Source organism: Buteo buteo, chromosome Z (assembly GCF_964188355.1).
Source record: "Buteo buteo chromosome Z, bButBut1.hap1.1, whole genome shotgun sequence".
NCBI classification, from domain to species: Eukaryota; Metazoa; Chordata; class Aves; order Accipitriformes; family Accipitridae; genus Buteo; species Buteo buteo.
In genome coordinates this window covers 86,666,521-86,693,714 of record NC_134204.1, presented here as the reverse complement: position 1 = coordinate 86,693,714, position 27,194 = coordinate 86,666,521, and the positions used below count along the sequence as shown (strand labels likewise).

The 27,194-nt window shown below is 36.2% G+C and overlaps 1 protein-coding gene across 3 annotated transcripts in view; it reads right to left on the bottom strand.

Annotated features, from left to right (window-relative positions):
• Positions 1 to 322: 322 nt before the first annotated feature.
• The window catches only part of SLF1 (SMC5/6 complex localization factor 1), a 42,410-nt gene continuing 15,538 nt past the window's right edge, over positions 323 to 27,194 (bottom strand). For all 3 annotated transcript variants that reach the window (XM_075021310.1, XM_075021309.1, XM_075021311.1), the window contains exons 8-18: positions 24,000 to 24,158; positions 23,293 to 23,459; positions 21,774 to 21,911; positions 20,052 to 20,217; positions 13,041 to 13,188; positions 10,657 to 10,802; positions 8,477 to 8,646; positions 7,853 to 7,977; positions 5,782 to 5,874; positions 5,207 to 5,389; positions 323 to 2,719 (exon numbers count right to left, since the gene is read on the bottom strand). In XM_075021310.1, the coding sequence (XP_074877411.1) occupies positions 2,235 to 2,719; positions 5,207 to 5,389; positions 5,782 to 5,874; positions 7,853 to 7,977; positions 8,477 to 8,646; positions 10,657 to 10,802; positions 13,041 to 13,188; positions 20,052 to 20,217; positions 21,774 to 21,911; positions 23,293 to 23,459; positions 24,000 to 24,158 (1,980 nt within the window). In that variant the 3' untranslated portion in view covers positions 323 to 2,234. The remainder of the gene's footprint in view (positions 2,720 to 5,206; positions 5,390 to 5,781; positions 5,875 to 7,852; positions 7,978 to 8,476; positions 8,647 to 10,656; positions 10,803 to 13,040; positions 13,189 to 20,051; positions 20,218 to 21,773; positions 21,912 to 23,292; positions 23,460 to 23,999; positions 24,159 to 27,194) is intronic.

The following is a 27,194-nucleotide window of genomic DNA, read 5'->3' as shown; positions in this document are numbered from 1 at the left end:
TCAAATTCGTGACTAAAGAAAATGTTAGTATTGCCAACTTAAATGCGTATTTTGCATTCTTTAGATGGTATGCACATAGCATTTCTTTTACTATGTCCTGCAGCAGGGAATACTGACTTCTGTTAGTCCATCTCATGTACGACAAAGGTTTTTTTTGTGTTGCTTTCTTACTAGAGAAAAATAAACAGTGCACAAACATAGACAAATCCAATATGCACCAACCCTTTATTCTATTAGAGCAGGCTGTTCTGCATGCATGTATAAAAATAATAATCAGTCATTAATAAACACTGAACGTTTGTAATGAAGGTCTGCTTCCAAGACCACTGAGCAACGTCAGTGGATTGCTATGAGATCACATATCTCAGCTGCAGAAAAGCTAAATCGAAGTTTTAATGTTCTGCAAGCCAGCTGCATCAATGTAACTTACTCCCTCTAGTCAAGCAACATCAATTTCAGGAGCAGTTATTATCCTCACCCTTTCTTTTTTTTTTTTTTTTTTAATATTATAAATTCTATTACAGAAGAATCGGAATTGGAAACATTGCTAATCAGTACCTTCCTTTTGAAGGCTAAGATTTTAAATTACTCCTGATCTATTACTGAATCTATTAGAAAAAAATCAGGTACCCTCATTCTAAAGCAGCACTTCCTTCTCTTCCCTTGGAAGGGGAAGGGATAAACTTCCTTTTGAAGTGTCTCTCTTCCCAGACACTAGTCTGAAATGAATTTGGCACTGGATCTCTACAAAGATGTGAGGCAAGAAGAGCAGTTATTGCTGTACAAATGTGCAATAAAGGCTCTCCAAAACACGTAACCCTTCCACATCCCCAACCTCATGCAGCACAATTACATACTTCAGCTGCCTCATGAGCCTCAACACCTTGAAAGAACAGCACAGGATTTTCTCTTTTTCTTAATTAATTAAAAGGACCATCTGATAGAATATGTAGCATACAATCCTAAATTAGGTTAGAGGATTAGTTTAGAGGATTTATCATGTGTAGTTTGCATGTATTCACAGAATTGAGAACAGAATTCTCATATTAAATGGGGTGTAATTTTTAAGGAGATCCATACTTAGTGTCAGAATCTGATGCCCAGTACATACTTAAACTGTCTTGTCTAATCCTTTCTGAATTCCCCTGCCAACATAACTAGATTTGTGCCACTGCTTCCACCAGCATCGTTAGTTCAGGGAATCCCGGGAGTGTTACCAGATCATTTTATACACTGCCAGTGTAATGGATTTATCAAACCACTGCAAGCCAACATGAGTTAGAGCAGAGCCAAGGACATCGGAAGTTATGCTGAGGGTGGATTTGGCCCTTCGCAGCATCACCATCCTGGGAAGCAGCAAGATGACTTGATGGTTTTAAAGCTCTAGTCAGTGGTACCCACTGGAGTTCTGCAAATCGCCCGAGTATCTGGGCCAGTCTCCGCAAGTCAGTCACCGCACAAATGAATGTGACCATGCGTGCTGACCAGCCACTGTGATTTTCCACACGCCTTTGTGTGACCATTTCTATCAAACTATCGAAGACATGGGAAATGCTAGTACACTGATTCTGTAAATATTATATATTTACATACCACCTTCTGTTTTGAATTTTACAAGATGTAATTAATTTACACAAAATAATTTTGATTTTTCTAGGAGAAGGATAAATAAAACAAAAGTGGATAGAAGGAATTTGCTCTTCCATATATTTTTGCGTAATGTCAGACAACATTAACATTAGCTTAAAACATCAGTTTTATTAGAGGATTTCAAAACATGTAGGCACAAGCCTGACTCAAGGAAAAACTGCTTGTGGCCATCTTTCAACTCGGTTTAACTTTAGGGTCACTACCTCTGGAAACCGCAGTGAACTACGGCTTAAGATGGGTAACAAAGATTTCCAGGACAGAAAATACAAAGTTTAACTTAGTGCAAATGATATATAGCACCCTCCTGAGGTGGTCACAGGCATCCAGAACTGTCAGACAACTAGAAGGCATTGGTATTGGAAAAATTTTGCCTAAAAAGTGCACTGAATCAATGCATCTGACTGCCAGGTTCTGTTAGAGGCAATTATTAACAACACAGGAGATACTAACATGTAAGGCTCGTGTAAGGCTGTGAAATTTGCACTTCTTTGGTTGCCAGAAGAAAAGTTAGCCCAATACCAAGGGTTAACAGTCAAGATTCAATCAATGATGAGGCTTGTTTGGAAGCTAACTTTTAAAAACATTTAAGTAGAGAGTTGATATGCCTCCACCATAGTTTCAAGAGTTGCTAATAAAGCCTTCATCTGTTCTCCAGGGTAAAAAACCATGCTTGCAGATATTTCTTGAAGAAACTGTGGTAGCTTTTGAAAAGTTTCAAGCTCTCTAAAATATGTATCTACTAACCAATCTGCAGAAAATGTATTTTTCATTTCACAGTTATCACGAGCCATTACTTGAAGTACATTTGAACAAGCTACCTCTCTGAGAGTTAAAGTAAAGGGTAAAGACAGATTATAAACAGAACAAAAATTCAGCAGCATCTTATTAAATAAAAACAACCACAGTTCTCTCTGCTGACTGCAAAAATCTTGTTCTGTGCGTTCAGAGAAGCTTTCAATGTTTTCTTCTGGATGAACAATATTCAGAAGTTCTTGCTTTACAGGTACAGACTCAACATAATCCAGTGGCAATTCTCCATTGGAGTCCCTCTGCTGTAGAAGGACTGGTCCTGCAGGGAAAATACAAACAATAACAACAGCACATTCAATTTGGCAGCCTAACAAGATTTTGGTTTGTTTTTTGCCAGAAGCTAGGAGTCTGTTTAAATTCCTTTTTGTACTAAGTTATGTTGATGTAACTGATGAGTTACACATTTGCAATATAATCTAGAACATGTACAGAGACCCTTTGTAACAGTTTCTTTACAATACTGTCTTAATTTTCTTCCCAGTTTTGCTAGGTTGAAAGCCAAGGGTTATTACACAGAAATGGAAAAGAAATTCAAACGTTGCTTATCCTAAAATTTCAAGTAACAATATGTAAAGTATGCAAAAATGTAATGTTATTACTGTTGTAAAGTTCTATTAACTATTTTATAGACCAGGTTATTTTCCCAGACTCTACTCCAAATGACAGGCATGTTACTATGATTGTCTTTATTTTACTTTCCTGGATGGTGTGGCCAACCTTGTCCTAGGCGATGCAGCAAGGTAAACAATTGAGGTAGGAATCCTAGACTTCCCCAACAACTGAGTTTCAAAATTTTGTCTTAAGAGACTTCTGAAATACAACAAGTAATTACGCTAATAAATAGATTTAAAGTAAGTAAATGGCACATGTTTTACTGGTTCAGATTATACTACATTCTTTTGGTATTTCCTGTTTATTAGTACAATGGTGCTATTAATATTCAAACCATTTACAGACATTTTGGTAAGGCCACATCAGTAACATAGAATGAAGGCAGTTAACACACCACAGGTATTGATTTTCAAAGATGAACACATCAGGAATCTTATGTAAATTTGGGTTACTGTACTAAAGTAATGATGCCATTTTAACTTGAATACATTTTAATTACAAAAAAAAGGTAATTCACCACATTACATACCCATACTAGAGGTTTTAACTTTGCTGTGATTAAACCTGCATTGTTTTATTCCATCACTGACTATGCGATATAATTAAATTTTGGAAGCTGAAGGTTTTTTAGAGAAAGAAAGTGAAAAAAGTTTTTCCAGAGATGTGTTCTAAATTACTAAGCTGAGTAAATCCACATTGAATGGGTAACATGCTTTCTACCATAGTCTTGTCAGCTATTTGACAGGCCAAAACCCAGAGTGTGACAAAGGCAAAGATAAGGGTAGACACAGCCTTATAGTTGCCAGAAAACCTTGATGAATGCAGGTGCAAGTAGAGCTCTTCCCCTAGGACAACAGGATCATCCACTACCTATTCTTCACAATAGCCTAGGAAAAATGCACATCTGTCAGTGCAATGCCATTTCCAATTGAGGAGCTGGACTTACTACAATATTGGCTATTGCATCACTTAGACTGATTGAACTGAGCCCAGGTATTGGCTTGGCATGTCAGATACATGGTTCACTAGATATATAAAACACCTGGGAGCCACAGAACTGAAGTGCAGCAAACACAGAGGTAGAACTGCAGAGGAATGTATTGATTATGAGCCGGTCCTTGCGCAACAGACACAGAAATAGCCTTTAGGGGGCAGGAGAAGACCATAAATACAGAGGGTCTTACGCCAAGAATGAAAGAACATTTTGTTTCTCTACCTTAATTAAGTAATAGGCCATCTAAATACAGTGCATTCTTCTGCCTCATGGCTATAAAGAGAATGATTTTTACTGAAAAAATTTGGACTCAGCATATAATGCACGGAGATTAAACTGACACAGTAGGTCAATGATAAGGATATCACAAATACTCATTTTAGTAAATGAATTAAAAGAAGGAAGAGTTGATATCCAAGACCATTCTTTGCAGTTGTTTTTTTAAAAAAACCATTCTAAGTTAATTATATTGATACAGTATATTTCAAGACAAGATACAAGTTCCCTGTCACTGAACAAAAAATATTGTTCAAAACATTTATCGTGTGTCTGCCTAAGGGGCAATGTATCTTTTTTTAGAAACTAAGGCATCCCTCCCACTATTATCCCTAAACAGCAGTTATCACAATTACAATATAGATTCCTTTCTTAAACTAATTACCAAGCTAATTGTGTTCTTCAAAGACCATCACATTAATTTTCATAAATGCTGAACAAATTTATGTTGAAATACATGATTATATAGAGATTTACTGATCTATTTTTGCATCATGGTAAAAATAGATCAAAACAAAAGACAATCCTTGGCTTTGCCTGGTGACTAGGTAATCTTTATCTTCATTAATGAGTTTGGAGAATATAGTTACAATGCATATGGTGTAAAATGCAGAATAAAAACATTACCATATTGGAAAAAAATGTGAAAATCCTGGTTAATTTCATATTCAGCTGATCAAGATAAGTGTGAAAACAGTATTATTTTTATTGTGACCAAAACAGCTTGGCTTAAAAATGTTTTAAAATAAATATTTCATAATAATATTGTATTTTAAGCAACTATTAAGAAAAACACCATGAACTTCATATGGACTCAGAACAGTGGATAATTTCTCTCAACCAGTTTAGCATAAATGCACTCACCCCCATGCTGAAGTAGCAGCTTGCCAATTTCTACATGTCCATTTGACAGTGCATCATGCAAAGGAGTCACCCCGTCCACTTGACTGAGCAGGTCTACCTCTGGACAACGTTGCAAAATTTCACGGACACACACTGTGCTGCCATGGTTACAGGCTTCATGCAAAGGCGTCCAGCCAGCATAGTCTGAATTATAAATCAAGGGAAGTTTTAAAACAGCAGAAGTAGTACTAAAATGTTAATAATGTAATTCATGAGACAGCAAAACACTTTATTTTTTACTATTCATCATGGCTGCAGTGGCAGCTTGTGATTTTAAGACACGAAATTCTATTGAAAAACATCTGAAAAAACTAAATAGCATTTTTAAAAATCAATAGAAAATGTGATGTTAAAACACAGTTGAGTTATAAATTAACCTTCCCTCAATGTTTGCAATAAAGTCCTCATTTTGTGTTGTTTAAAATAATAAAGACAGTTTTAATAGTATAAATATAAACTTTATTACCAAACAGATATTAATACAGTTCTTTATCTGGCTTAATTTCTTAGTTCTATAGAGAAAATGAGTAACTTACCTTTAGCATTAATGTCTGTTCCAGGGCAAGAGAGAAGCTGAATCAATCTCTCCACTTTGTTACTTATGCAAGCTTTATGCAGGGCTGTCTGTCCTACCATAAAAAATTAATAGATTACACTAGACTAGGCAAGACAGCAACTAAAGAAAATAATCAAAGTGCCTGGAACTAGGAGACCTGGCTATATGCCAGAAAATTCAATAATGAGTAAGATTTTCCTTTATCCTGTTTAACCATCTTTTAAGAAAATTCAAAAAAACCCACAGAGCTTCTGTTCCACCAGAGATCCAGCAATGAAATTGTATTGCAAACGGTTTAACACAGGAATTATCTCCCCCCAGTTCAAGGTTTAAAGCTTCAATCACACTATAAAAGCACCAAGTGATCACAGAACACCAAAAATACTGGGTTTTGAAGCAATAAAACTTTAGAGTGCAGTTGCCCTCCCTTAAATTTATTCATGAACCTACGTTAAAATGTATGGTTCTTTTTACACAGCATTTATAGCTTAATTCAAATGAATGTTTCTGGCTAAGCACGAGTGCCTCTACACACTCAAGTATAATTCAGAACTTCAAATCCGTTAACAGATGGTTTGCTGTTTCTCAATAGGCTGTCTGACTTGGCTACAGTAGCAAGGGAGGGGGGAAAGAGAGAGAAATAAATGAAGGGGTCCTAATAATAACAATAATTAAAAAAAGAAAATCCTCTGGAAGAAAAAAATCCCAAACCTTAGTACCATATAAAGCTGAAGTAAGTGTGAAAAACTGAACAGCAAGCAAGTGAGAACTGCTGCTTATATGTAAAGGCACCATTAGTCTCTGCAAAACAAACTTCAGACCTATTCTAAACGCTGTTTCACTTTCACTAAATGATTACGTTTGAACAAGAGCCAGAGGAAAATCTTGATGCCAGGTGAAAGATGATGCAACAAACATCTTAGAAATGAAAAATATCTCAGGCTAAATCTCTCAGCCTTTGCGATAAGATTTACATGGTATATTTTGTTATATTAATACCTTCACTATGTAAATCTGTCAGCTCCATACTCATTCTTTCAACAGAAGATACTACTTACAATTTTGGCAGAAGAAGAACAGAAAAAACCCCAGTATTTTTTTGGTTTTTTTTGCCCTAGTCCTTCAGCTCACTTTTCTTTGTAGAAGTCAGCATGTAATAATTCACATCAATTTTACTTGCAAAAGCAATAAAGAGAAAGGGAACCAATTTTAAAAATGCATGGTCTGGCTCTGTTACTGAAGCTCTCTTAAATCCCAAAAGAGGGTGAGGGTTTTTTTGTCCTTCAGTGTTTGTGATACAATTCTGGTTTTAATTTTTTGAACAATCCCAGCTTGCTTATGGCAGTTTATTCTAAGCCTCCTCTTGGGTGTCATATTAATATAGTTGTGTTTTAAGTGATATCGGTAAATTTCTGATGATGAAGATGACAAAAAGTAGTTCCAGCAGGTAATTCTGTTCACGTAGAAGCTCATGTAAAGTATAACTTATTAAATTTGTGTAATAAGTAGGAACCAAATGAATTACTGCAGTGCTGTTTTATTCCTTAGGTACTTGGGTTCCAGTATAGCTAAGACAAAAGCCAAATGCCTTTCATAGTCTGGGCTGAATGCCTGGAAGAAAACAGTCCATATGCTTAACACAGCTATGTAACATAGCATACTCCTCAGTCTTTGTTCACAAAATGTCTAGGACTGAAAGAGATGAAGACTGAATTATACTTTCAAATCAGAAGACGTTGATCCTACCAAGCACAGGTTGAGGTGGATTAGCAAAGTAAGGCAGGCAAGACTGGAATGAGCTCACACAAGCTGTACACTGTATTTAATATCTGGGAGGGGGAGGGGAATGAAGAAGGCAGCTTTATTCCACCATATATACAATTCCTCCTTTCAAATAGACATCGGAAAAAAGAAACATGAACCATAAGAAAATAATTCTTGGGCATAAGCCATCATTTTAGTTCAGCATTCATCAGGACAAGGTTTTTAAATCTGAAACTGTCAATTCTAACCATATAAAGTTCTTAACATAAATTAGATATATAGAATACCTTTAGAATTTCTCTTGTAAATGTGTACCTCTTCAGCCAAAAGGTAGGCATTCTCATTGGTGTGTGCAGCCTGAACTTCTGCTTTTGCTCTAAGACTCATTGTCAATGGAGGGCACTTACTGTCACTGAAAAGAGAGCAAAGGGGACATGTCTAAAATCACTATTTCATCTTTTAAGATAATGTATATGTACTTAATGCTTTTAAATGTGTATGTAGAGCATACTTATTTCTATCCATTGTCAGAGTTATTTCTGAAATGTCTTAATTACATAAATTCTATGTCATTTAATTACAACTGTATTTAAAACAGTAATAAAATTAAACTACCCACAATTAAACTTTCTTTAAAGGTAATTCTATGAACAGTTCAACTTCTCTATGTACCCTTTAAATTTAATATTGGGAAAACATAACTACATCAGCCTGCACATACACTGAGATGGAGGATGGAGAGAAATGGGGAACCCCAGCCCAGAGGTGTTACAGGTTCACAATGGAGCTTTCTGTCAGTTGCAGTAATTTGTAGACAACAAAACAGGTCACATAAAGTTCAAGAAATGTGTCAGGTCAGAAGCTGTCCCCCAAAGCAGAATAAAACTGGTGATGTTATAGGTATTACTTACGGTAGATCAGGCAGCACTTTGACTTGGTTCTGCTTATCGCCATTTAGCATCTGTAATGCCTTTTGAGGCTCAGGGCATGGCCATTGCCCTATTTTATTTTTCTTTGCTTTGTGTATCTTTCTTGTCGCATGCATCCCTACCTCTTGTAAAGCCCGTGAATAGGAACAGACCTGTTGCAAAAGTAACATTTGCAATTACTTTGTATACAGCAAATTAAAATGCAGTAATTTTCTTTTGTTGCAATTCATGCAAAGCAGTCATCCACCACCCACAGTTTGTTGTATCTAAGTTTTTAAAAATATGATCCCTAAATGATTGCATATATAGATTGTTTAAAGTTGTCTTCTGCAATCTTTTTTTATGTTCTTATAATTTACTTTTTAAGCTGGCCTCAGAGGTGAGTGGGTTTGGTCTGATCCAGAAAGTGGGAAATTTCTAGACCTCTCCAGTTTTTGGTAGCTAAGAAAATTTTGATCACTTTAGCTGGACGTAAGACTGAATTAAAGCTAATTGATTCTCAGGTACTTAATGTAAGTATTTACAAGCTTCCTGCTCCCAACACAGGGAGCAAAACCAAGGGAGCAATGTGGTAAAGAAACACTCACTCCCCTCCTTCATCTCTTCTAAGATGAGGGCTTGGATAAAGCCTTTGAACATTGTGAAGGCAATAAGCTAGCTATCTCTTAGGTGATCTCTCATTATTAGGATAGCTTTGGATGTTGTAGATATTTTGGGTTCTTTCCAGTAATACAGAGCTTCCAACCCACCTATACCGCTCATTTTAAAAAGTCATATAAGTTTCTGCAGTTTGGCAAAAGCATAGGAAAAACTCCAGTGAGGGGACTAGTTCAATGATTACACTATGATTATATCTGAAGAAAAATATTAAAGAAGGCTTTGATTATCTAGCAGATCACTGTAGATTCTGCGGGCAACTTACAATGGGTGAGGGACACCTTACTTGCAGCTTCATTGTACATTTACCACCAGAGAGAAGCAGGTCACTATTTGAACCCATAGAAAAGCCTAGCTGGTAAGATGCTGTATGAGAAGAGCTGGGAAGATTGGACGAGAGTTAGTATTTATTGTATGGAACGAGAAAGGAGGCACAGTAATGCTAAGAAAAGCCACAAAAAGCACATGAACTTGTTTCAGGCACTACAAAAATTTACATTTAAGTAGTTCCAGAGAGTGATCAGTAGTCATGGCAATACTAAAAATAGCAATTGCTGCTGCATATGTGTTGGCAACATACGTTAAATATTAGATACATAGTTAGTTTATTTTTAAAATTCTGACAGTCTTTTGTTCCAGCTCTGTTTAAACACAATGTATCAATAAACAATTATGTCTGTTCACAATAAACTCCTGTAAAATTCAGGAAACCTTATGTATGGAAAATGTATAAAGGTGTAAATTTGTTTTTCTTTGACTCTACCTGCAGAATTTTAGGACATCCAGAAACAGTTGTGGATTCCATATTCTGTTTAGTTGTTAGTATTACGATTACTCATATGAGGCTCTAAGATGGGGCATGTCATTACTGTGTGATCTCCCTGATTTGCCTGCAACCTGCCAGCAGTCATGGTTTTGAGAATTTCTTTCACAGTTTTCATCATGTATTTCCTCACCAACTACCACAAATTGTGATTTGAAGGCAGGAAAATGTTTGCAAGTAGGAGAAAGTTTTTAAGAGGCAAAATTCACAGGAATACACTGTGGTTCAAAATCATAAAATCTTGTATGTAACAAATGCTTGGACCCAGTAGAATTATAGACTGCCACCTCTTAAAAAAATCTGAAGGAAAAGATAACCCAGGAAAATCATACTATATTTGGCATTCTCCTTAATTACAAATGTAACATTGCAATAACATACTTACATCAGAGATTATTTTAAAAAGCTTTCATTGAGACTTTTCATGTTAACTGCATCTAAACAGATTAACCAGGTGTTACGAATTGTCTGGTAAGAAAAATCTTACTATTGTTTTAAACCCAGATCTTGGGCAAAGAGAAATTTAAATGCAGTAGAGTCTATCTACAGGTGGAAGACAATGCATGCAATGAGTATTACCTTAGACCACAGAAGAGAGGTACTTTCCAAGACTTTCATGAATCCAATTACTTGTAAAATACTTAAGTGTATGAGTTTGTTAAGGAGTAGAAGAGTTACTTACTATTTTCTGAAGAGAAAGAGGTTCTGTAGAAATAGGTACATTTCTCTGTAAACATGTTTTTTTAAAAACTGCTTCTGCGACAAACATTTGAAGCCAGAGGGATCGTATGGAACAAATGAACATTTTTAATTCACATATCGAAAAATCTGGATAAAAGCAAAGGGGGAAAAAAAAGAGCCTTAAAATGAGAATATAAAAACCTGTACATCTAGAGTTATCTAGAAGATAGCTCTTCCAGACATTTTTTTTTCTGCTTTTGCAGATTCAGAAGCTATTCTCCACAAGAATTACTAAAAATACTCATATTAAAAAAGATTTTATCCATCTTCTGATAATAACACCAGTTTCTAACAGAATGGTCAACAGATTTTAAAAGGCAAAGCACCACTTTTTATGTGAAACTTTAAAAAAAACCACTCTAAATATAATCTTATAAAAGTTTGACCTTGATTTTGAGAATTAAATTATTTATTTGGGAAGTTATGCAAGTGGTCACTTTTAAAATCTCTAAGTGACATAATACAAACACAATTCAGATAAAATGGGTAACACATGAACAAAGAAATCTGCAAGTAATGTAGGGTGACCTATAAATGCTACATTAAAAGTGACTGTAAGCAAATTTCAGCCCCATTCAGATGCACCAAATAGTTCAGTTTAAAAAATGAAAACAAAACAGTGGCAGAAGAATATATATCTGTATCTATCTCAATATGTATCAGGCATATGTCTGGCCTACCTCTCTTTTTTTTGGAAAAGGAGACAGAACAACTGATTTTTCTTAGGGTGATATTTGTATTTTGATTCTAGCAAAATAATTTTGTCAAAATAGCAACTGTAACAGGTGGAAAGCAAGGTCTGCCATGAGGAAGAAAGTATTTATTGAGGGAATATTCTGTTCTGCTAAGAAGTGCTCATACATCAACTGCTCTGTAGACTCGATTGAAACAGAAACACAAGTTTTGAGACTACAGAGTTTTTCTACTCTAAGAGCGACAGAATTTAGGAGAACTCTGCAACAGTTTGTTGGGCTTTAAGTGCTGTAGACTGAACCAAGCAGCCATGATCACCAATAGGTCAAAGAATCTTTACTCTTTATAATCAGATTGTGAATGTTGTTCTTGTGAATGCTCTCAGTGGAGGACAGCATTGAAAGTGTAATTTTCCATTTGTGTACAGCAAAGTAAGAAAGTCTTACAGAAAGACATATCCAAGATTCTCCCTTATATGAAAGCTAGAAAATCCGTTGGACAGGTGGCAACAGTAGTAGATACTAAAAGCTCCATTGATTAACATACTATAAAGTTCCAACTGATTTGGCCTTCTAAGATTTAAGGCAGGCTAGAACGGTTCTGATAATTTGCTTTCCATAAGACGAGGGTGGAACTATTTGTCTAGACATTAAGATTTTAGTTTAATCTTTTCAGCATAGTTCTTCTCAAGTGTCCAGGCAGGAGAAGACAGATACACTTTAAATGAAGCCTACGTACACCTGTCACTAGAGAAAATAATGACTGAAACCAGGATATCCATACAGGTGTAACAGCTGAGTTACAGTTTTCCCACTACTTCCTAATTGGGGGGAGGAGAGGAGGGGCAGGCTTTGGTGGGAATTAAGTTTGAAAATGTAATTAAAAACATTCAGTAGTTTTCTTATTTTTTTTGTCTTTTGAGTTCCTCATCCCCTAGTTGCCAAAAGGACAGATACCTCAACCGACATTTCATGTGAAATGATAATGGTTCATTTGAGTCATGACATTTCTTTTTACCTAGTATATTTAATGAAGAGGAACAATAGTGATTCAAGGGACTAGTTGGAATTTTCCCCCAGCCCCCAAATAAAGTCCATTAAGTCTAAGGATTTGGAATGAGACACTGAAATGTTTCATTGAAGTCTGTATGGGTCAAAGAGTTCAGCATAGCTTTTGGACTTATGGCTGAAGTGTCTTTAGCAAACAAGATCAAGTTTGTGGAGTGAAAAATTTCACCTGAGAATTGGCCTGAGCTAAGGTGTGTCCAATTGCCTCTCTGAAGTTATGGCTTATTATATGCTTAAAGCTCTTCCTAAACTGACAAGAGAGCTCCAAAGATTTTTTCTCTTCTTCACACTGTGTAGTCTTGCTTTCATATTAACACCTACTGAGATTTATTTAGAAATACTTTAGTAAGAAAGCCTGTTCTATTTAGTCTTTGCTTGAGACAGACAGACAGAGAGACAGACACATACACACAATAAAACAGTTTCTTGTGTATGTACACATCACACCATAAGACTGCAGAGCTGCAACAGAAGGTAAAAAATAACTTGAAAGTAAACCGAGGATTTCAGTTAGGACTTTAGTGGATCTGATTAAAAGACTTTGAGAGGCCTTTCAAACACTTACCATCACATGAAATGGCAAGGTACTGTGCCAAATCACCAGCTATTTCATGAAACACGTTTCTGTCCATAAGCAAACTTGAGATGACCCAATATTCCACTACAGTTCCAAGAATTGCATTTAATAGACCAGCTATTTCACATCTGAAAGCCTAAATGAAAAGACAAAAACAAACCAAACCAGAAGAGTATCTATAGACCTGTAGTGTGTAACAAATTCACACTGATAATGTACCAATAATAACACTAGAGAACTTCCTTAGATAAAAGCCCGCTCTGTTGCCACATTACCTCTTCGCTGGCTTTTCTTCTGCTGCTCAAAAGCTAACTGTTGCAGCCAGGTCAACAAAATTAATATGCTATTGATGCCACATGAATTAACATTTGGCATTGCAGAAATAAAAGTTATTTGAAAACATGCAAAATGGGATCAAAGCTTACAAGTACAAAGTGTGATTTCTTTTTAAATTATTTTAACTGTAAGATTTCAACTACTGCATTTATGCTAGTTAACCTTGTGTTTAATTTGACAATTACAGGGATCTTATTTTACCTGCTTTATTACGACTCTTTCTTCCCAAAGATTTCATCATGATGTGAAAGCTCCTTTTGTGACTAACCATGTATGTCTGTGCCAAAAGGGAAAAGGATGCAAGGTGCTAGTTTCCTGCCTAGAAAGAACTTTGGCAGCCAGTTTGTGGGATCCGGAAACTATCTTCTGCTACCAAAAATTCCAAAGAGACTAGCAGCGGCAAGTTTAAAAAGAACATACTTATGGGTATTAGCCTTACCTTTTTCTCCCCTGAACCTCCACAAAATGGTCATGTGTAGACAAAAAAGCCAAAGCGCATTTTGTTTGGAGGCATCAAGACAATATACAGCACTTTAACATGCTATCCAGAAAGTACCGTGAGATAGATGAAGTTACTTGTTCATCCACATGAGCACTTCACTTCATCAGTAGTGGTTGGTTAAAGCACTGCTTCTAGTGTCTGAGTTAGTCTGTGCAAAGTCAAGTCAGATCTGTCTGCTCAACACCTTTCTGTGCCATGTAAAAATACTTTATGCAATGATCCTGAAATAAGTTATTCCTCTGACCACATGTACAACCTCAGAAAATTCAGTATTTGTATGTCAGTTTTGAAAGTGCAAATTGGAAGAATACCTGCACCACAGTAGGAACACATGCATTCATTTGCACAAAGACACCTATCTAAGGCTCTTCCAGAGAATCACTACTGTTACACTAGGGCACCAGCCAATACAGTGCATTCTAGTGAAAGAGAATGAGTACTTCAGAATGGACAATTTTGGATAAGAGGGAAATTGAACTGAGTATGTACTTACTTATTTGTCAGCTTTAGATTTTATAGAATTACTTAAAGGAAACAAAACTTTTCTGTCTTTTGTTGTGGTCTCACACCACAGTCAATGGTTTGTCTGATACTCCTTTGAGAACAAAATATGTTCAAGGTTGGTTTAAAATAATTTAACAGGATTCCCTCAGAAGTTGGAAAACACCAAGGACTGAAACCGATTGAGCTTCATCAATAAATCAGACAGACTATGTAAGAGTAACAGAGACTGTGACACAGGTAAGATTTATAATAAAAAGATTACAAAGTAATTTGTCGAAAACCTACATAAATACTGTGCCTACAGTTAATAGACTTACTTGTCATTCAAAAGAAAAGGAATAAACACAACTACAAATAAACATTGTGTGGGGAGGCAGTATAATCTCCATCACTGAAGGCTTTTAAGAACTGGCCTGGCAAAATCTGTTAGGACAGATCTCTGAGATTGCTTCCAGCCCTACTTCCTCTTACTCCATTAAGCACTATTTGATTTGGTTTGCCTCTTGCTTTGCTGTATCATAATACTTTACTGTAGATGAACTGTGAGATCCCATAGTAACAAAAACCTGAGAACATTGATATAGCAAGTCAAGAACATGAAAATTTTTTTTATCAACTAAAATTGAAATATTTTAAAAGCTACATTACTTCCTACCTTCTGAAGATTCAGGAATAGAAACTGAAGAACTAATTTAAAACATCTAAATTGCATTTAAATTTCCCTTTAGTATGCACACCTCTTTTATCACTGGACCCCAAAGCAAAATACTGAGTGAATAAAATAATTCCATCAATAGCTTTTTGCAGGAAATAAATTACACAAATGCAGTAAATAAGCACAATTTTAACAGAGGTTAAGTGACAGGATCAAGGACATATGGATGTAATCTGAGGTAGATACAGATGCAAAGCACTAGTATTTACATTCTTTTTCTTGTTTTTAAATCACAACATTGTATTACTTCACCTATGAAATATCTTCAAGGAAAGGGGTGGGGAGTGAAAGTTGACCTTGATGCGCAGATTGAAATAATGACTGTTAATACTGCAAGTATTAATAATGCTTTGCAGTCAGATATATAGCTGCATGTTAAATGTGGCTGATACATGAGTTGCAACTACATTTGCTCAGCTAAGTATCTGCACACTGACAAAGACAAACCAGAGCCTTCCAACTGGTGTAGGCTTGGTTGACATTTTGGTAAGACAACGGTAGTACAAACCAAGAACTTCTCCTTAATATTTTGAAATAAATGGTTCAATTCTACAAATGAGGGGGAAATGCTCCAATTTACTGCAAGTATCATCTGTTCTAAAAACATTTAAATATTAACATCTTAAAAATATTTTCATTTTCAAGCACAAAACAATACAAACATAGTAATGAAAACACAACCAATATTAAAAAGGAAAAAGAAGGAAGCATTTGCATGAAACATGAGAATTGCTACCATGTATGACAGCACCAAGGCTTGTTCTTTTTCCTACTCTACTCCTCCAAGCAACTGGGCTGGGGGTGTGCAAGAAGTTGGGAGAGGGCACAGCCAGGACAGCTGACCTAAAATGACCAAAGGGATATTCCATGCCATATAAACATTGTGCTCAGCAATAAAAGCTGGGGAAAGGAGGAGGAAGGGGGGACATTCAGGGTTATGGTGTTTGCCTTGCCAAGTAACTGCTACATGTGATGAAGCCCTGCTTTCCAGGAAGCGGCTGGACATATGCCTGCCGATGGGAAGCACTGAATGAATTCCTTATTTTGCTTTGCTTGCTTTGCTGGTGCGCGCAGCTTTGCTTCACTGATTAAACTGTCTTTATCTGAACCCATGAGTGTTTGCCCTTCCAATTCTCTCCCTCATCCCGCTGTGGGGTGGGTGAGGGAGCGGCTGGGTGGGGACTTACCTGCCAGCTGGGGTCAACCTACTACACCATGCACAGCAAATTAAGGAAGATCCAGTTAAACCTTTTTTCAAAACTCTCTTGTTCTTATTGTTGAGAATCAAAGCTATCTCATGGAGAAAAGCATTGAAGTGGGAAGAGGCTGTTGACTGTGTTAGCATACAAAGGTCACATCAGTACAACTGATGTCTGCCAGCTTAGCAAATGCAATTCCTACATTGCTGTTCCATTTAATGCTCTGCCAAGTCAAGTACAGTGCTACAGTGACAGAAGTTTCACAGTGTGTTTTAGTACACATAAAAGTTCTTATACGAAAGCTTTTAAGTCATAGGAAAACTCATTTTAACTTTTCTACTTTGAATTACAGACTTATTTTAGAGTTGTTCTTTAGAGTTCTTTTTCATGTGGTGTAAATGTTTTTAGGGTTATGCAGTACCCCAAAAGTGCCTAAAACATACTTCCAGGAAGCTACTGGAAGTGCCAGATAAACCAAAAAAGACATTTAGTTCTACATATTTACAGCACACAAATTTATAGCAGGTAAAGATACCTGAAACATGGAAGAAAACAAGTTAGAAATATGCAAGAGGATGCAACTAAAAAATGGAATTAATGCCTTTTTCACTCCTTTGTCAGGCTATGTAAGACAGCTTTTTAAAAAAAACCACGAGTACTATCAGGGATGAAAAGCATTTCCGATACCATTTGTGACATTGTGAAAAGCCACGCAATAGCTCAATGCTACTCAAAGTGTTATAAGCAATATACACATTCCTTTGTAAATTCTAAAACTGAATTAACAGCTTTGATTCAAGGAACCTTGACCAGGAGTTTCTGCATCAAACCTATTTAAATAATGTAATAAATAATAAACATTATTTAAATTAAAATTATATTCAATATTGATTTGAAGATCTCAAATGATGGAAAAACTTCTAAGTTCTTTGGCAGCACATTTTTAACTACAAGGATAGTGTATCAGTTTTATTTCACCTAGTTGTCCCAGCAGATTAACACAATCATAAGCAAAGGCATCCAACTTCCTGTCACTAATTTTATTCTGGTACTTTTAAGATAAAGTAAATTATATCTAACACAAGAAAGCAAATGCACTTATATATATAACTTAAATTTTTATAGCCCTTCATTCTTTCTTTTTCTTTTTATCTGATGTAGCTTATAACAGGTCTGAAAAGTGAAATACCTCCAGAGTATGTAAGCCAAAGAAACCAGTAACTCAGAATTTCAGCATGGATTTTCTCACTTAGAATACTGTAACTGTTTCTGGATTGCTCTTGTTACGCACACACACATAATATATATGTACACCCATATATATAAAAACCATAATTTTGCAACAAATCAGCACTAGAGGAGAGGAAACATACACCAATATTTTCCCTCCACTTCAGTGCTGATTTGTTACAATCTCTTTGAATTACAAAAAAAAGAATCTGATTCTAAAAAGCTGGAAAAAAAATATATTGCCCACTTTTACCACTTAGAAAAGAATGTGTTAGATATGCTCAAAAAAAGAATTTAATTAAATTATTCATCTGGTTTTATTTACAGGTATTTTCCCGGCAAAATTGCATGGAAGTTCAGTATATCACAGTTGGCATGTTTATTTCTTCCCACGAGCTAACACACTTGTGTAAGCTCAGAAACATGGTCACACCTTCACACTGTGGTATAAACCACTTAATTTCTGTGCCCATGCAGATAGTAAGAATATCCAAAGTAATTTCTTTCATTTGGGTTTCTAAATAGCCTTATGTGTTTCTTGTCAATGTGTTGCCTCTTAAGCAAACAACTTTTAAAAAACAAAACTGGTAACAATGACTCATACCCTTAAACTGAAGACAAGAAGGAAAATTTTGCATCCAATATGCCTTATTAAATGACATGGAAATACTGTGGTTATATTTATGTATCTCTATAATAATAAAAAAAAGAAGGAGAAAAGAAAAGAGTTCTGCCTGGATAGCTAGGGAAGATCTGCTCCTTTGGCTTTCTTAATGACATTTTCAACTATGTCATGGAATTTTAAATGGAGTCTCTGAATATGTGGAGAAATCTGTATATCAAGTTTTAGTGTAACAAAATTGAGAGTGCAGAAAAAAGGATAATGAAAAGTTTTGAATGTAAAAATATGGGGGTTTTTTTTGAGTTTATTTTTGCCACAAAATGCAAAGGGAAAGAAAATGCAATATATAAATACAAAATTAAGGAATAAGGCTGTAAGAAAGAACATACAACACTGCAGATACTATAAGGCAACAAGCTGCTTTTTAAGGCTAGAATTCATATCTGCAGGGATATTGTACATTACAGTGCACAAGATCAAAGTGGGAAAGCAATAGGCATCTGGGTTTTGTGCTGAAAGTACAATTTTTATATGTATGTATATAAAGAAAATAGAATCTAAACAAGAGGTAGGTCTCTGTGTTTTATGTTATGTTTTATTCTTTCTTTTAAGTTTATTTTTCATACATGTACTACACTCTGACACAAGTGATTATTCTGCTTATGCAAAGAATGGTTTATGAAAAAGATATGGCTTACAGTGCTGGAACTTGTCAAAAGAAGGCATAGTAGAAAAAAGAAAATGGTGCCTACACTTAAACTGCAGATTCAACACCAGGAAACATATGAAAGCAGTCTCATTTTCCAAAGAAACAGAATGGCCACTGACAGCAACTGAATGCATGCCTGCTTGGTGCTCAGTACCTTTGAAAAGGTAGGTTGTTTAAATATAAATATGGGTATAGAAGCCTAATTTTAGGCACTTTTTTAATATCTTGACCAAGGATAAAAGGCAGCACTGTTTCAGAATGTCTTGCTTTGATAGCCCTCAAAAAAGGTAGGAGGTCTGGCTAGGTAAGATGAGTGAAGCTCTCATTATGTTTAATCTTTCTGCTTTCTTAACATAATGAACTACCAGGTATTATACTGAAAGTGCTTTTTTCTCTGGAATACTTGATTTTCTATTGTTGTTCTGTTATTGTATTGAAAAAGTGAATGAAGTACCTATTTATTCTGTGCTTTCACAATAATTTAAAAGAGAACGCAGAGACAGCAGTAAGTTTGTATTTTATGTGAGAATGTAGAAGTCAAAGATGTTTTACAAGGCCTCTAGCTTCTGAAAAGAAAGAGGTGGTATAGAGGACACTCAGTATCTTTCAGGTCAATGTCCTGCTGGTCAGCAGGTCACAGAACAGCAATTAAGTTGCCTTCAATTCCATTTTTATGAAAAGACCTAGGGAAGATACCAAATGAAACTAAAGGACTTGGGAAGAAAACTGGGGCATTTATTAAAATAAAAAAAATGCATATCTGTAGAAAACAGCAAAAAACTATTAGTTTTGTTAGCTTTCTCCTTCCAACATTTCCTGAACACAATCACTGTAAAATAAGATAATCCCCTCTTTCGTTACACCTTATTGTTTGACAGGATGTATTAAGCTGGTGTCCCTAATGACTACAGTAATACCTGCTGGTAAGGGCATGTGAACATCTGAATGTAGCCAACAAGCTAGTCATGACTCGTTTCTTCTCTACAGATCAATATGAGAATCTTATGGATCAATTCATTTCCTTTAGTGGAGCAAAAACCAGCATGCTTCACAACAAAAGGCAGCTATAACAAGCAGCTGTGATACTTACATATAATTCCTCACAAAGGAAGGAACAAAGGGAATGCCTTTAAGAAAAATATGTCGGTCTTCATTATTTTATAGTATAAAATACATACTCACATCATTTTTTCTGGTCGATTCTCTATGGGAAAGTATGACCCAATCTGCTAGAATATGTATGTGTTTGCTAAAAAGCACTGAGGTTTCGCTTCCCAGCCAAAAGGTCTCCAGAAGAACTGTCTGCGGCATGACTTGCTGATGCTGTGAATTGGTCCCTTCAACCAAACTGTAAAAAAAGAAAGTGAAAAAACCTAAATCTTTATGCCACTTTGATTACTATAGTTACCAGACAGAAACCTTGTCTTCTGTCAAAACACACACAGGTTTGGCAATTTTTAAGTATGGAAAGATCAGACACAATTTCTGATGAATAATAAGTAAAATAATGATGACTATTACAGTCAGACTGAAGGAATTCTAATATTGTGCTAATATTACGTAAAGTAAAGGCTGCCTTTATGTATTGGGCTTGTGTGGCAAGGTTTTTGGTAGCGCGGGGGTGACAGGGGTGGATTCTGTGAGAAGCTGCTAAAAGCTTCCCCCATGTCCGGTGGAGTCAAAGCCAGCCGGCTCTAAGACAGACCCACTGCTGGCCAAGGCCGAGCCCATCAACGATGGTGGCAACGCATCTGTGATAACATATTTAAGAAGGAAAAAAAAGTTGCTGGGACAGACAGAAATGGCAGCCGGAGAGAGAACATGTAAGAGAAACAACCCTGCAGACACCAAGGTCAGTGAAGAAGGAGGGGAGGAGATGCTCCAGGTGCCAGAGCAGAGTTTCCCCTGCAGCCCGTGGTGAAGACCCTGGTGAGGCAGGCTGTCCCCCTGCAGCCCAGGGAGGTCCATGGTGGAGCAGATCTCCACCTGCAGTCTGGGGAGGACCCCACGGTGGAGCAGGGGCATGCCTGAAGGAGGCTGTGACCCCCTGGGAACCCCGTGCTGGAGCAGGCTCCTGGCAGGAGCTGTGGCCCCGTGGAGAGAGGAGCCCACACTGGAGCAGGTTTGCTGGCAGGACTTGTCACCCTGTGGGGGACCCACGCTGGAGCAGCCTGTGCCTGAAGGACTGCAGCCCATGGGAGGGACCCACGCTGGAGCAGTTTCTGAAGAACTGCAGCCCGTGGGAAGGACCCACGCTGAAGAAGTTCATGGAGGACTGTCTCCCGTGGAAGGGACCCCACGCTGGAGCAGGGGGAGAGTGAGGAGTCCTCCCCCTGAGGAGGAAGGAGCAGCAGAGACAACGTATGGCAAGCTGACCCCAGTCCCCATTCCCTGTCCCCCTGTGCCACTGGGAGGAAGGAGGTGGAGAAAATTGGGAGTGGAAACAAGGCAGGAAGAAGAGAAGGGTGGGAGGAAGGTGTTTTAAGATACGGTTTTATTTGTCATTACCCTATTCTGGTTTGATTGGTAATAAATTAAATTAATTTTCCCCAAGTCGAGTCTATTTTGCCCGTGATGGTAATCGGTGAGTGATCTCTCCCTGTTCGTATCTCGACCCACGAGCCTTTGGTTGTATGTTCTCTCCCCTGTCCAGCTGAGGCGGGGAGTGATAGAGCGGCTTGGTGGGACACCCCAGCCGGGGTCAGCCCACCACACTTCACTATATAAAGGCAGAGCAAAGCCAAGACTTTTTTGATACTTCATAAATGAAGAAAAGATAATTGTCTCCCTAGCAAAAGATAACCGTTAATTAAATTATAGATTATATACAGAATTATATAATTATATACAGAAATGCATGTCGAACTGTGAAAAAATACTAAAGTATTAACCTATAAAACCCACCTTTTCGTCAGAAACTCTACTTCAGCTTTTATTAACTCAAAGAAAAACTTCAATAATGTTTTGTGAACTATCCTCTGTTCATCTCCTCTCCCTGAAACTGAGACTGCATGACAAATGTTTTTGCAATAAAGGCAAGACCTGAAAAATAAACACCGAAAAATCCATTTGTATGACAGAAATCACAGTCTGATGTATCGGCAAAAAAGTCAGCTTTGACTTTTGACAATTTTGACAGGGAAATACCTTGCTCCCCAGCAGCATTCATAATTTTAAAGCGTAACTTTCTGGTTTTAATTTTTTTAAAAAAATACAGCTTTAACATGTTTGTGACTGTAATACAGTGTAATTTTGTATTACAGTGTAAACTAAGTGATTTAACCATATTTTTCTGTTTCTACTTGAGGTACTGTACAATTACTGAATTTAACAGAACTTCTTTAAAATCCTTTAATTAGAAGGCAGTCTTGTAATATCTTACAGATATTGTAAAATCGTACAAACCTTAGTTCAGCTAACAGTTCACACATACTATTTGACAGGACTGCAGTTTGTGATCAAGCCATATGATTGTCTATCACGATGGAGGTAATTTTGAAGTAAAGTGAGAACACATTTTTTTGGCTAGAATTTTGAGTACTGGAACCACCAGGTATACAACTGCTGGGTATTCACATTCTGCTAGTAAGTACTAAAAGATAAAATACTTCATTTACAAGATAAATTCTCTTCTATTCCCTATGACATGTTCCTAATAAAAACTATTAAATGTCCAATTACAGTGATTCAAGTACAGTGATTCAATGCCCTTCAAGACTATAGACATACTTACAATCATACACATTCATGTATCTGTAATCACAGTTGTATCAAAGTATTTAAATGTTACTTAAGATTTTATGACAGCAATAAGAAGAGGTACAGTTTCTCTTTCAAATGAAACGAAGAATAAATTTCTATTGATGTAAATTACAAAAACTGAGTTCTCAAGCTAAAGCATAGACTACCCAAACAGCTCCTATGTACTGAGTCTTGTATTTGTAGATGTATAGAATATAATCAGACTTCCTGAACAAGATGGCAAAGTTTATGATTAAAATCAAAATGTAACATGAAGCTTCATGTTTGGCAAGATAAGACTGGAATTTGCTTTGTAACTGCAGATATGTATGTGCATGTGTGCTTATATATATACGTACACAACAGCAACAGTACGTAACTTATTATAATTTGTGGAAAGCTTAAAAAATAACATAAATAATTTTTAAAAAAGGAAGGAGGACAAGAAAATGTACATTTTTTTCCTTTCCAAAAAAACACCCTTTGCCTGTGAGCTGACACTTAGAGAAACATAAAGTGAAAGGTCCAAATCTCAGTTACAATTCTAGACTTTCACATACAGTTAACTTGTTCTGGTGAAAATGAGACTTCGATACAATAGAATTCCAACTCTCCTTCCCCGCCCCTGAGTTTGGAGTAACAAAACAACTATTGCATCTAACACCTCATTAAACTTCCTTACCTTACAAGCATCTCTAGCAAGGACCACGTGCCTTTCTTACAGACAGGACACTGAAGAATATCCAAATAATACTTTAACATAGATGGGGATTTCCAAGGAGGATCATGTTGGAGAACAAGGTACAAAACGTGATGAAGTTTAGCATAAAGTATTGCATTGGTATTTTCCTGTAATAAAACGAGAAAATACTATTGGCTCCATACTGGCCAAAGATCCATAATTACTAAGAGTTAATATATTTTCTTTATTCCTTACAATCCCAGTTGACTAAATCTAATCAGTGAAGTAACATGCAAAATTCAGAGTTTACAGAAAAAAGCAAGGAAACAAGGAGAGCTTGCTCTACTGTGATATTCCAGCTGAATGCACCACTGCTTAGAACAAACCTTCTCAAATGAGCTCTCTATCTGTGCCCTACTAGGTTAAAAGAGCAGTCACATATGTGCTGTTTTTAAAAGCAAGAAAATTCTGGGTTAATTCTTCCACAATATTTAGAGCACTACATTCATATGGCTTGTAAATAAGTACTAGTTTTAAAAAATCCTTCAGTACTGAATCCTTCCCTTTTTAAAATAAACACATTGATGAAGACAAAGTGAAGGGTGAATACATCACTAAAAACCACTAAATACAATGTCAGAAGCAGAGATCATAATACTTCCATTTCTTGCTTTAATATTTATAATACTTTAGTCTTCATTTCTCACCAATAGGATATATTCTAGCAGAGAATGAAGAAGTTGCACGGGAGGTTTACAGTACTTTTGACCAGCAGCAAGTTCTGTGATTACATCAGGAAATAAATACTCTTCCACTAATCCTTCAAGTATATGCCATCCGCCTTTGGACAGGTCAGTACACTTAACCTAGGAAAGAGATATCTTTGTAAGTAAAAGAACAGCTTAATTAAAAAAAAACCTTACAAGAACTGACAGGAAATCTTTAAGTAAAATGTTGGTAATATAGATATTAGGTTTCAGAATGTGCTTCTCCTCTTAGAAGATCTGAATACATCTACACTTTCAAAAAACAAATTTCTATTCACACACTCAATAACTTGTCTATAATTTATTCCAGAAAGGTACGCAAAGGAGTGTTAATATTTCCAAAAGTGCAGAGTAGAGCCCACAGTATATGGCTGGAGCAGTAAGATAATTAGTACCACTGAACAGCTAAAAAAATTAGAGAAAAATGTAAAATCATGAAATACATCATTTACGAGTACACATTATAAAACCATAAACCATGCAACTGTTTTACCTCCCTAGTTCTCCTATTCCCATATAGCATGTCAGAGAAGCAGCTAATGCTACAGATAGCACAGGTATTGATCCCAGTGGATTTCAAACCTCTGAAGATCTTCTTAATGGCACAGGGCTTCCTTCTTATTCTCTGCCATTCATGACAGGAAAACACTTAACTTTGCAAGCTTTCAAAGGACCCAGAAGGATCTAATGGCTTTCATGAAATGCCGTACCTGCCCTGCCATTTCCCTGTTATTGCCTGTACTCCCAGCCTTCCAAACATTTATTTCCACAGATTAATGATATGAAAGAGGAGCTATTGAAGATCTCAGCTACATTGCTATTTACATCTTTCCTCTAGTCCAGGTTCAAGCCAAAGCTAAGACGCATAGACCAGTTGCAACTATATTGCTAATTGAAGTACAGCTTCCCTCTGCCTGACAACTTCTGCTTTGAAATCCAGCTATTTTGTTTGATCACACAGCCTGAGGCTCTGGTAAATTCAAAGAAACTGGGATAGGGAGTCACAACTGAGAGCAGCGGAGTCAGGAAGATCACTGACTGGACTGCTAGGAATTAAACAGTTACATAAATTTATTGTTGCTTTAGTCCCTGACAACCTGTAGACTTTATGATCTCTGCCAAAAAACTTGGCTCCTAATGCACATCAGCTAAAGCTACTCAAGATATCTTACCAATTGTTTTAAAATCAGTTTAAAATTTAACACAGACTTTTGAGTTCAATTGTGGTTTTGAGGTCTACGGAGTACACTGCTATTGGCAAGATAGTTTCCAAAGATGTTTCAGTAATAAAAGAAAAACATTAGGAGCTCAGGTCAAACCTGAAAAAACTCTGAAAGAAATTATAATCATAATTAAATCACAGCTAAAGTCTCAGTCAGTGAGCTCCACCTTAGCATTAGATATTTAGTTTCTCTGCAAATGTTTCATTTCTCAGATTCCTAATGTATTCCGTTGTTACATTAACAATAAAGCAAGCTGCTCATCTAGACAATTTTCTTTTAATCAAGTCTTTGTGCATCTGGCATTTGCAACTCACATTTATTTCAATTTTCTCATTCATATATGCACTATTAAAATCTTCACATTATTTCTTTTGGAAATAATGGTTGCATTCATACTTTTGTAATGTTAATTATATGCAAACAGCACATCTAAAGAGCAATCATAAACTGTTTAATGACAGTCAAAGAACAACTTCTCTGTTGCCTGGATTTAAGATGTGTGAAGATGACTCAGTATATTGTGCATGTACAAGCATGTTTCTACTGGTGATCGTACCAGCATCCGTCTTTTTATATTGTGATTGAAACTTTTATCTCTTGAAAATTCTGGTACTAGAAGAAACAGGAACATTGATGCATTATTCGGAAAGTAAGGATGATAGAAAAACGAGGTGATGGAACTTTTTTCAATATCAGGAGACACCTACTGTAGGGCCTTAATATCAGTAAACTGTACAAAACTGCATTGGCTCGCATTCTGATGAAGAACTAGCAGTCTCTTGTGACGCACTGCTGGTACAACCATTAAAACTTAGAGCAGAAACAAATGAAAAATGAAGGTCCACAGACAGTAAGTTCTGTTTATATAGCATAATGAGGAAGAGAAGCTGACAAAAGAGAAATAAATATTTTAGGGAAGATGCTAGATAGTTGAGTTAAGCCTTCCTAGGAGATGCAAAGAGAGATGACTGAATATAGTGTGTAGTTCTAATCTGTTAATTTAGTTTGTAGGTTTTATTTTACATCACTAGTATTATTGGAAATGTTTATTAGACATGTTTTTAAAAGCCATAAATATACTGCCTATAAAAGTCCCATATCAGATGCAAATACTAGCAATGGATATTTCACAAAGCAACAAAAGACAGCGGCAGGGCATGCATAAGGAAAGTATTAGAATTAGGCTTAATATTTCCTAACAAAAAATTGGATTAAGAGTACAGAATAACAATTTCAGCTTACAAGTATTAAGAAAGCTAAAGTTTTTTTTTAAACAAATTATATAAACTAAGCATCAACATTAAATTTCAATGCAAATCTCTTCCCTAACAAAAATGCACACAGCATTTTGCCCATTAATGGTAGAGTTGGACGATGACAAAGGCATTTTAGTGCTCATGTTTTAAATATATTTTTCTCCTCCTTTCTTTATTCTGTCCCTAGAAAGAAATCAGATAAAAAGAAATTTCTGTGAAGCCTGAGAGCTCATTTTGTCAGACTGGAATGTCATTTATATATCAAGTAACTATTTATGTAGTAAGGCTCATGAAGATACCAAATTTTCACCTACCAAGAAATACAGGAAGCTAATAGATCACAGAATTATAGAATGGTTTGGGTTGGAAGGGACCTTAAAGATCATCTAGTTCCAGCCCCCCTGCCATGGGCAGGGACACCTTCCACTAGACCAGTTTGCTCAAAGCCCCATCCAACCTGGCCTTGATATTTTTTAAGTGCTTCCCATTTTAACTTTTAAGTAACACAAACTACCATATAAAGTATAGTAGCTTATAGCTACTATGTATAATCCTTTTTAAGTACTAAGAGGTCATGCTTCAACATTATTTAAAGATTTATTCTTAGTAGTATAGATAGAAAAGGGAAAATTTTGAAAGTATTTGTTTACTTAAGA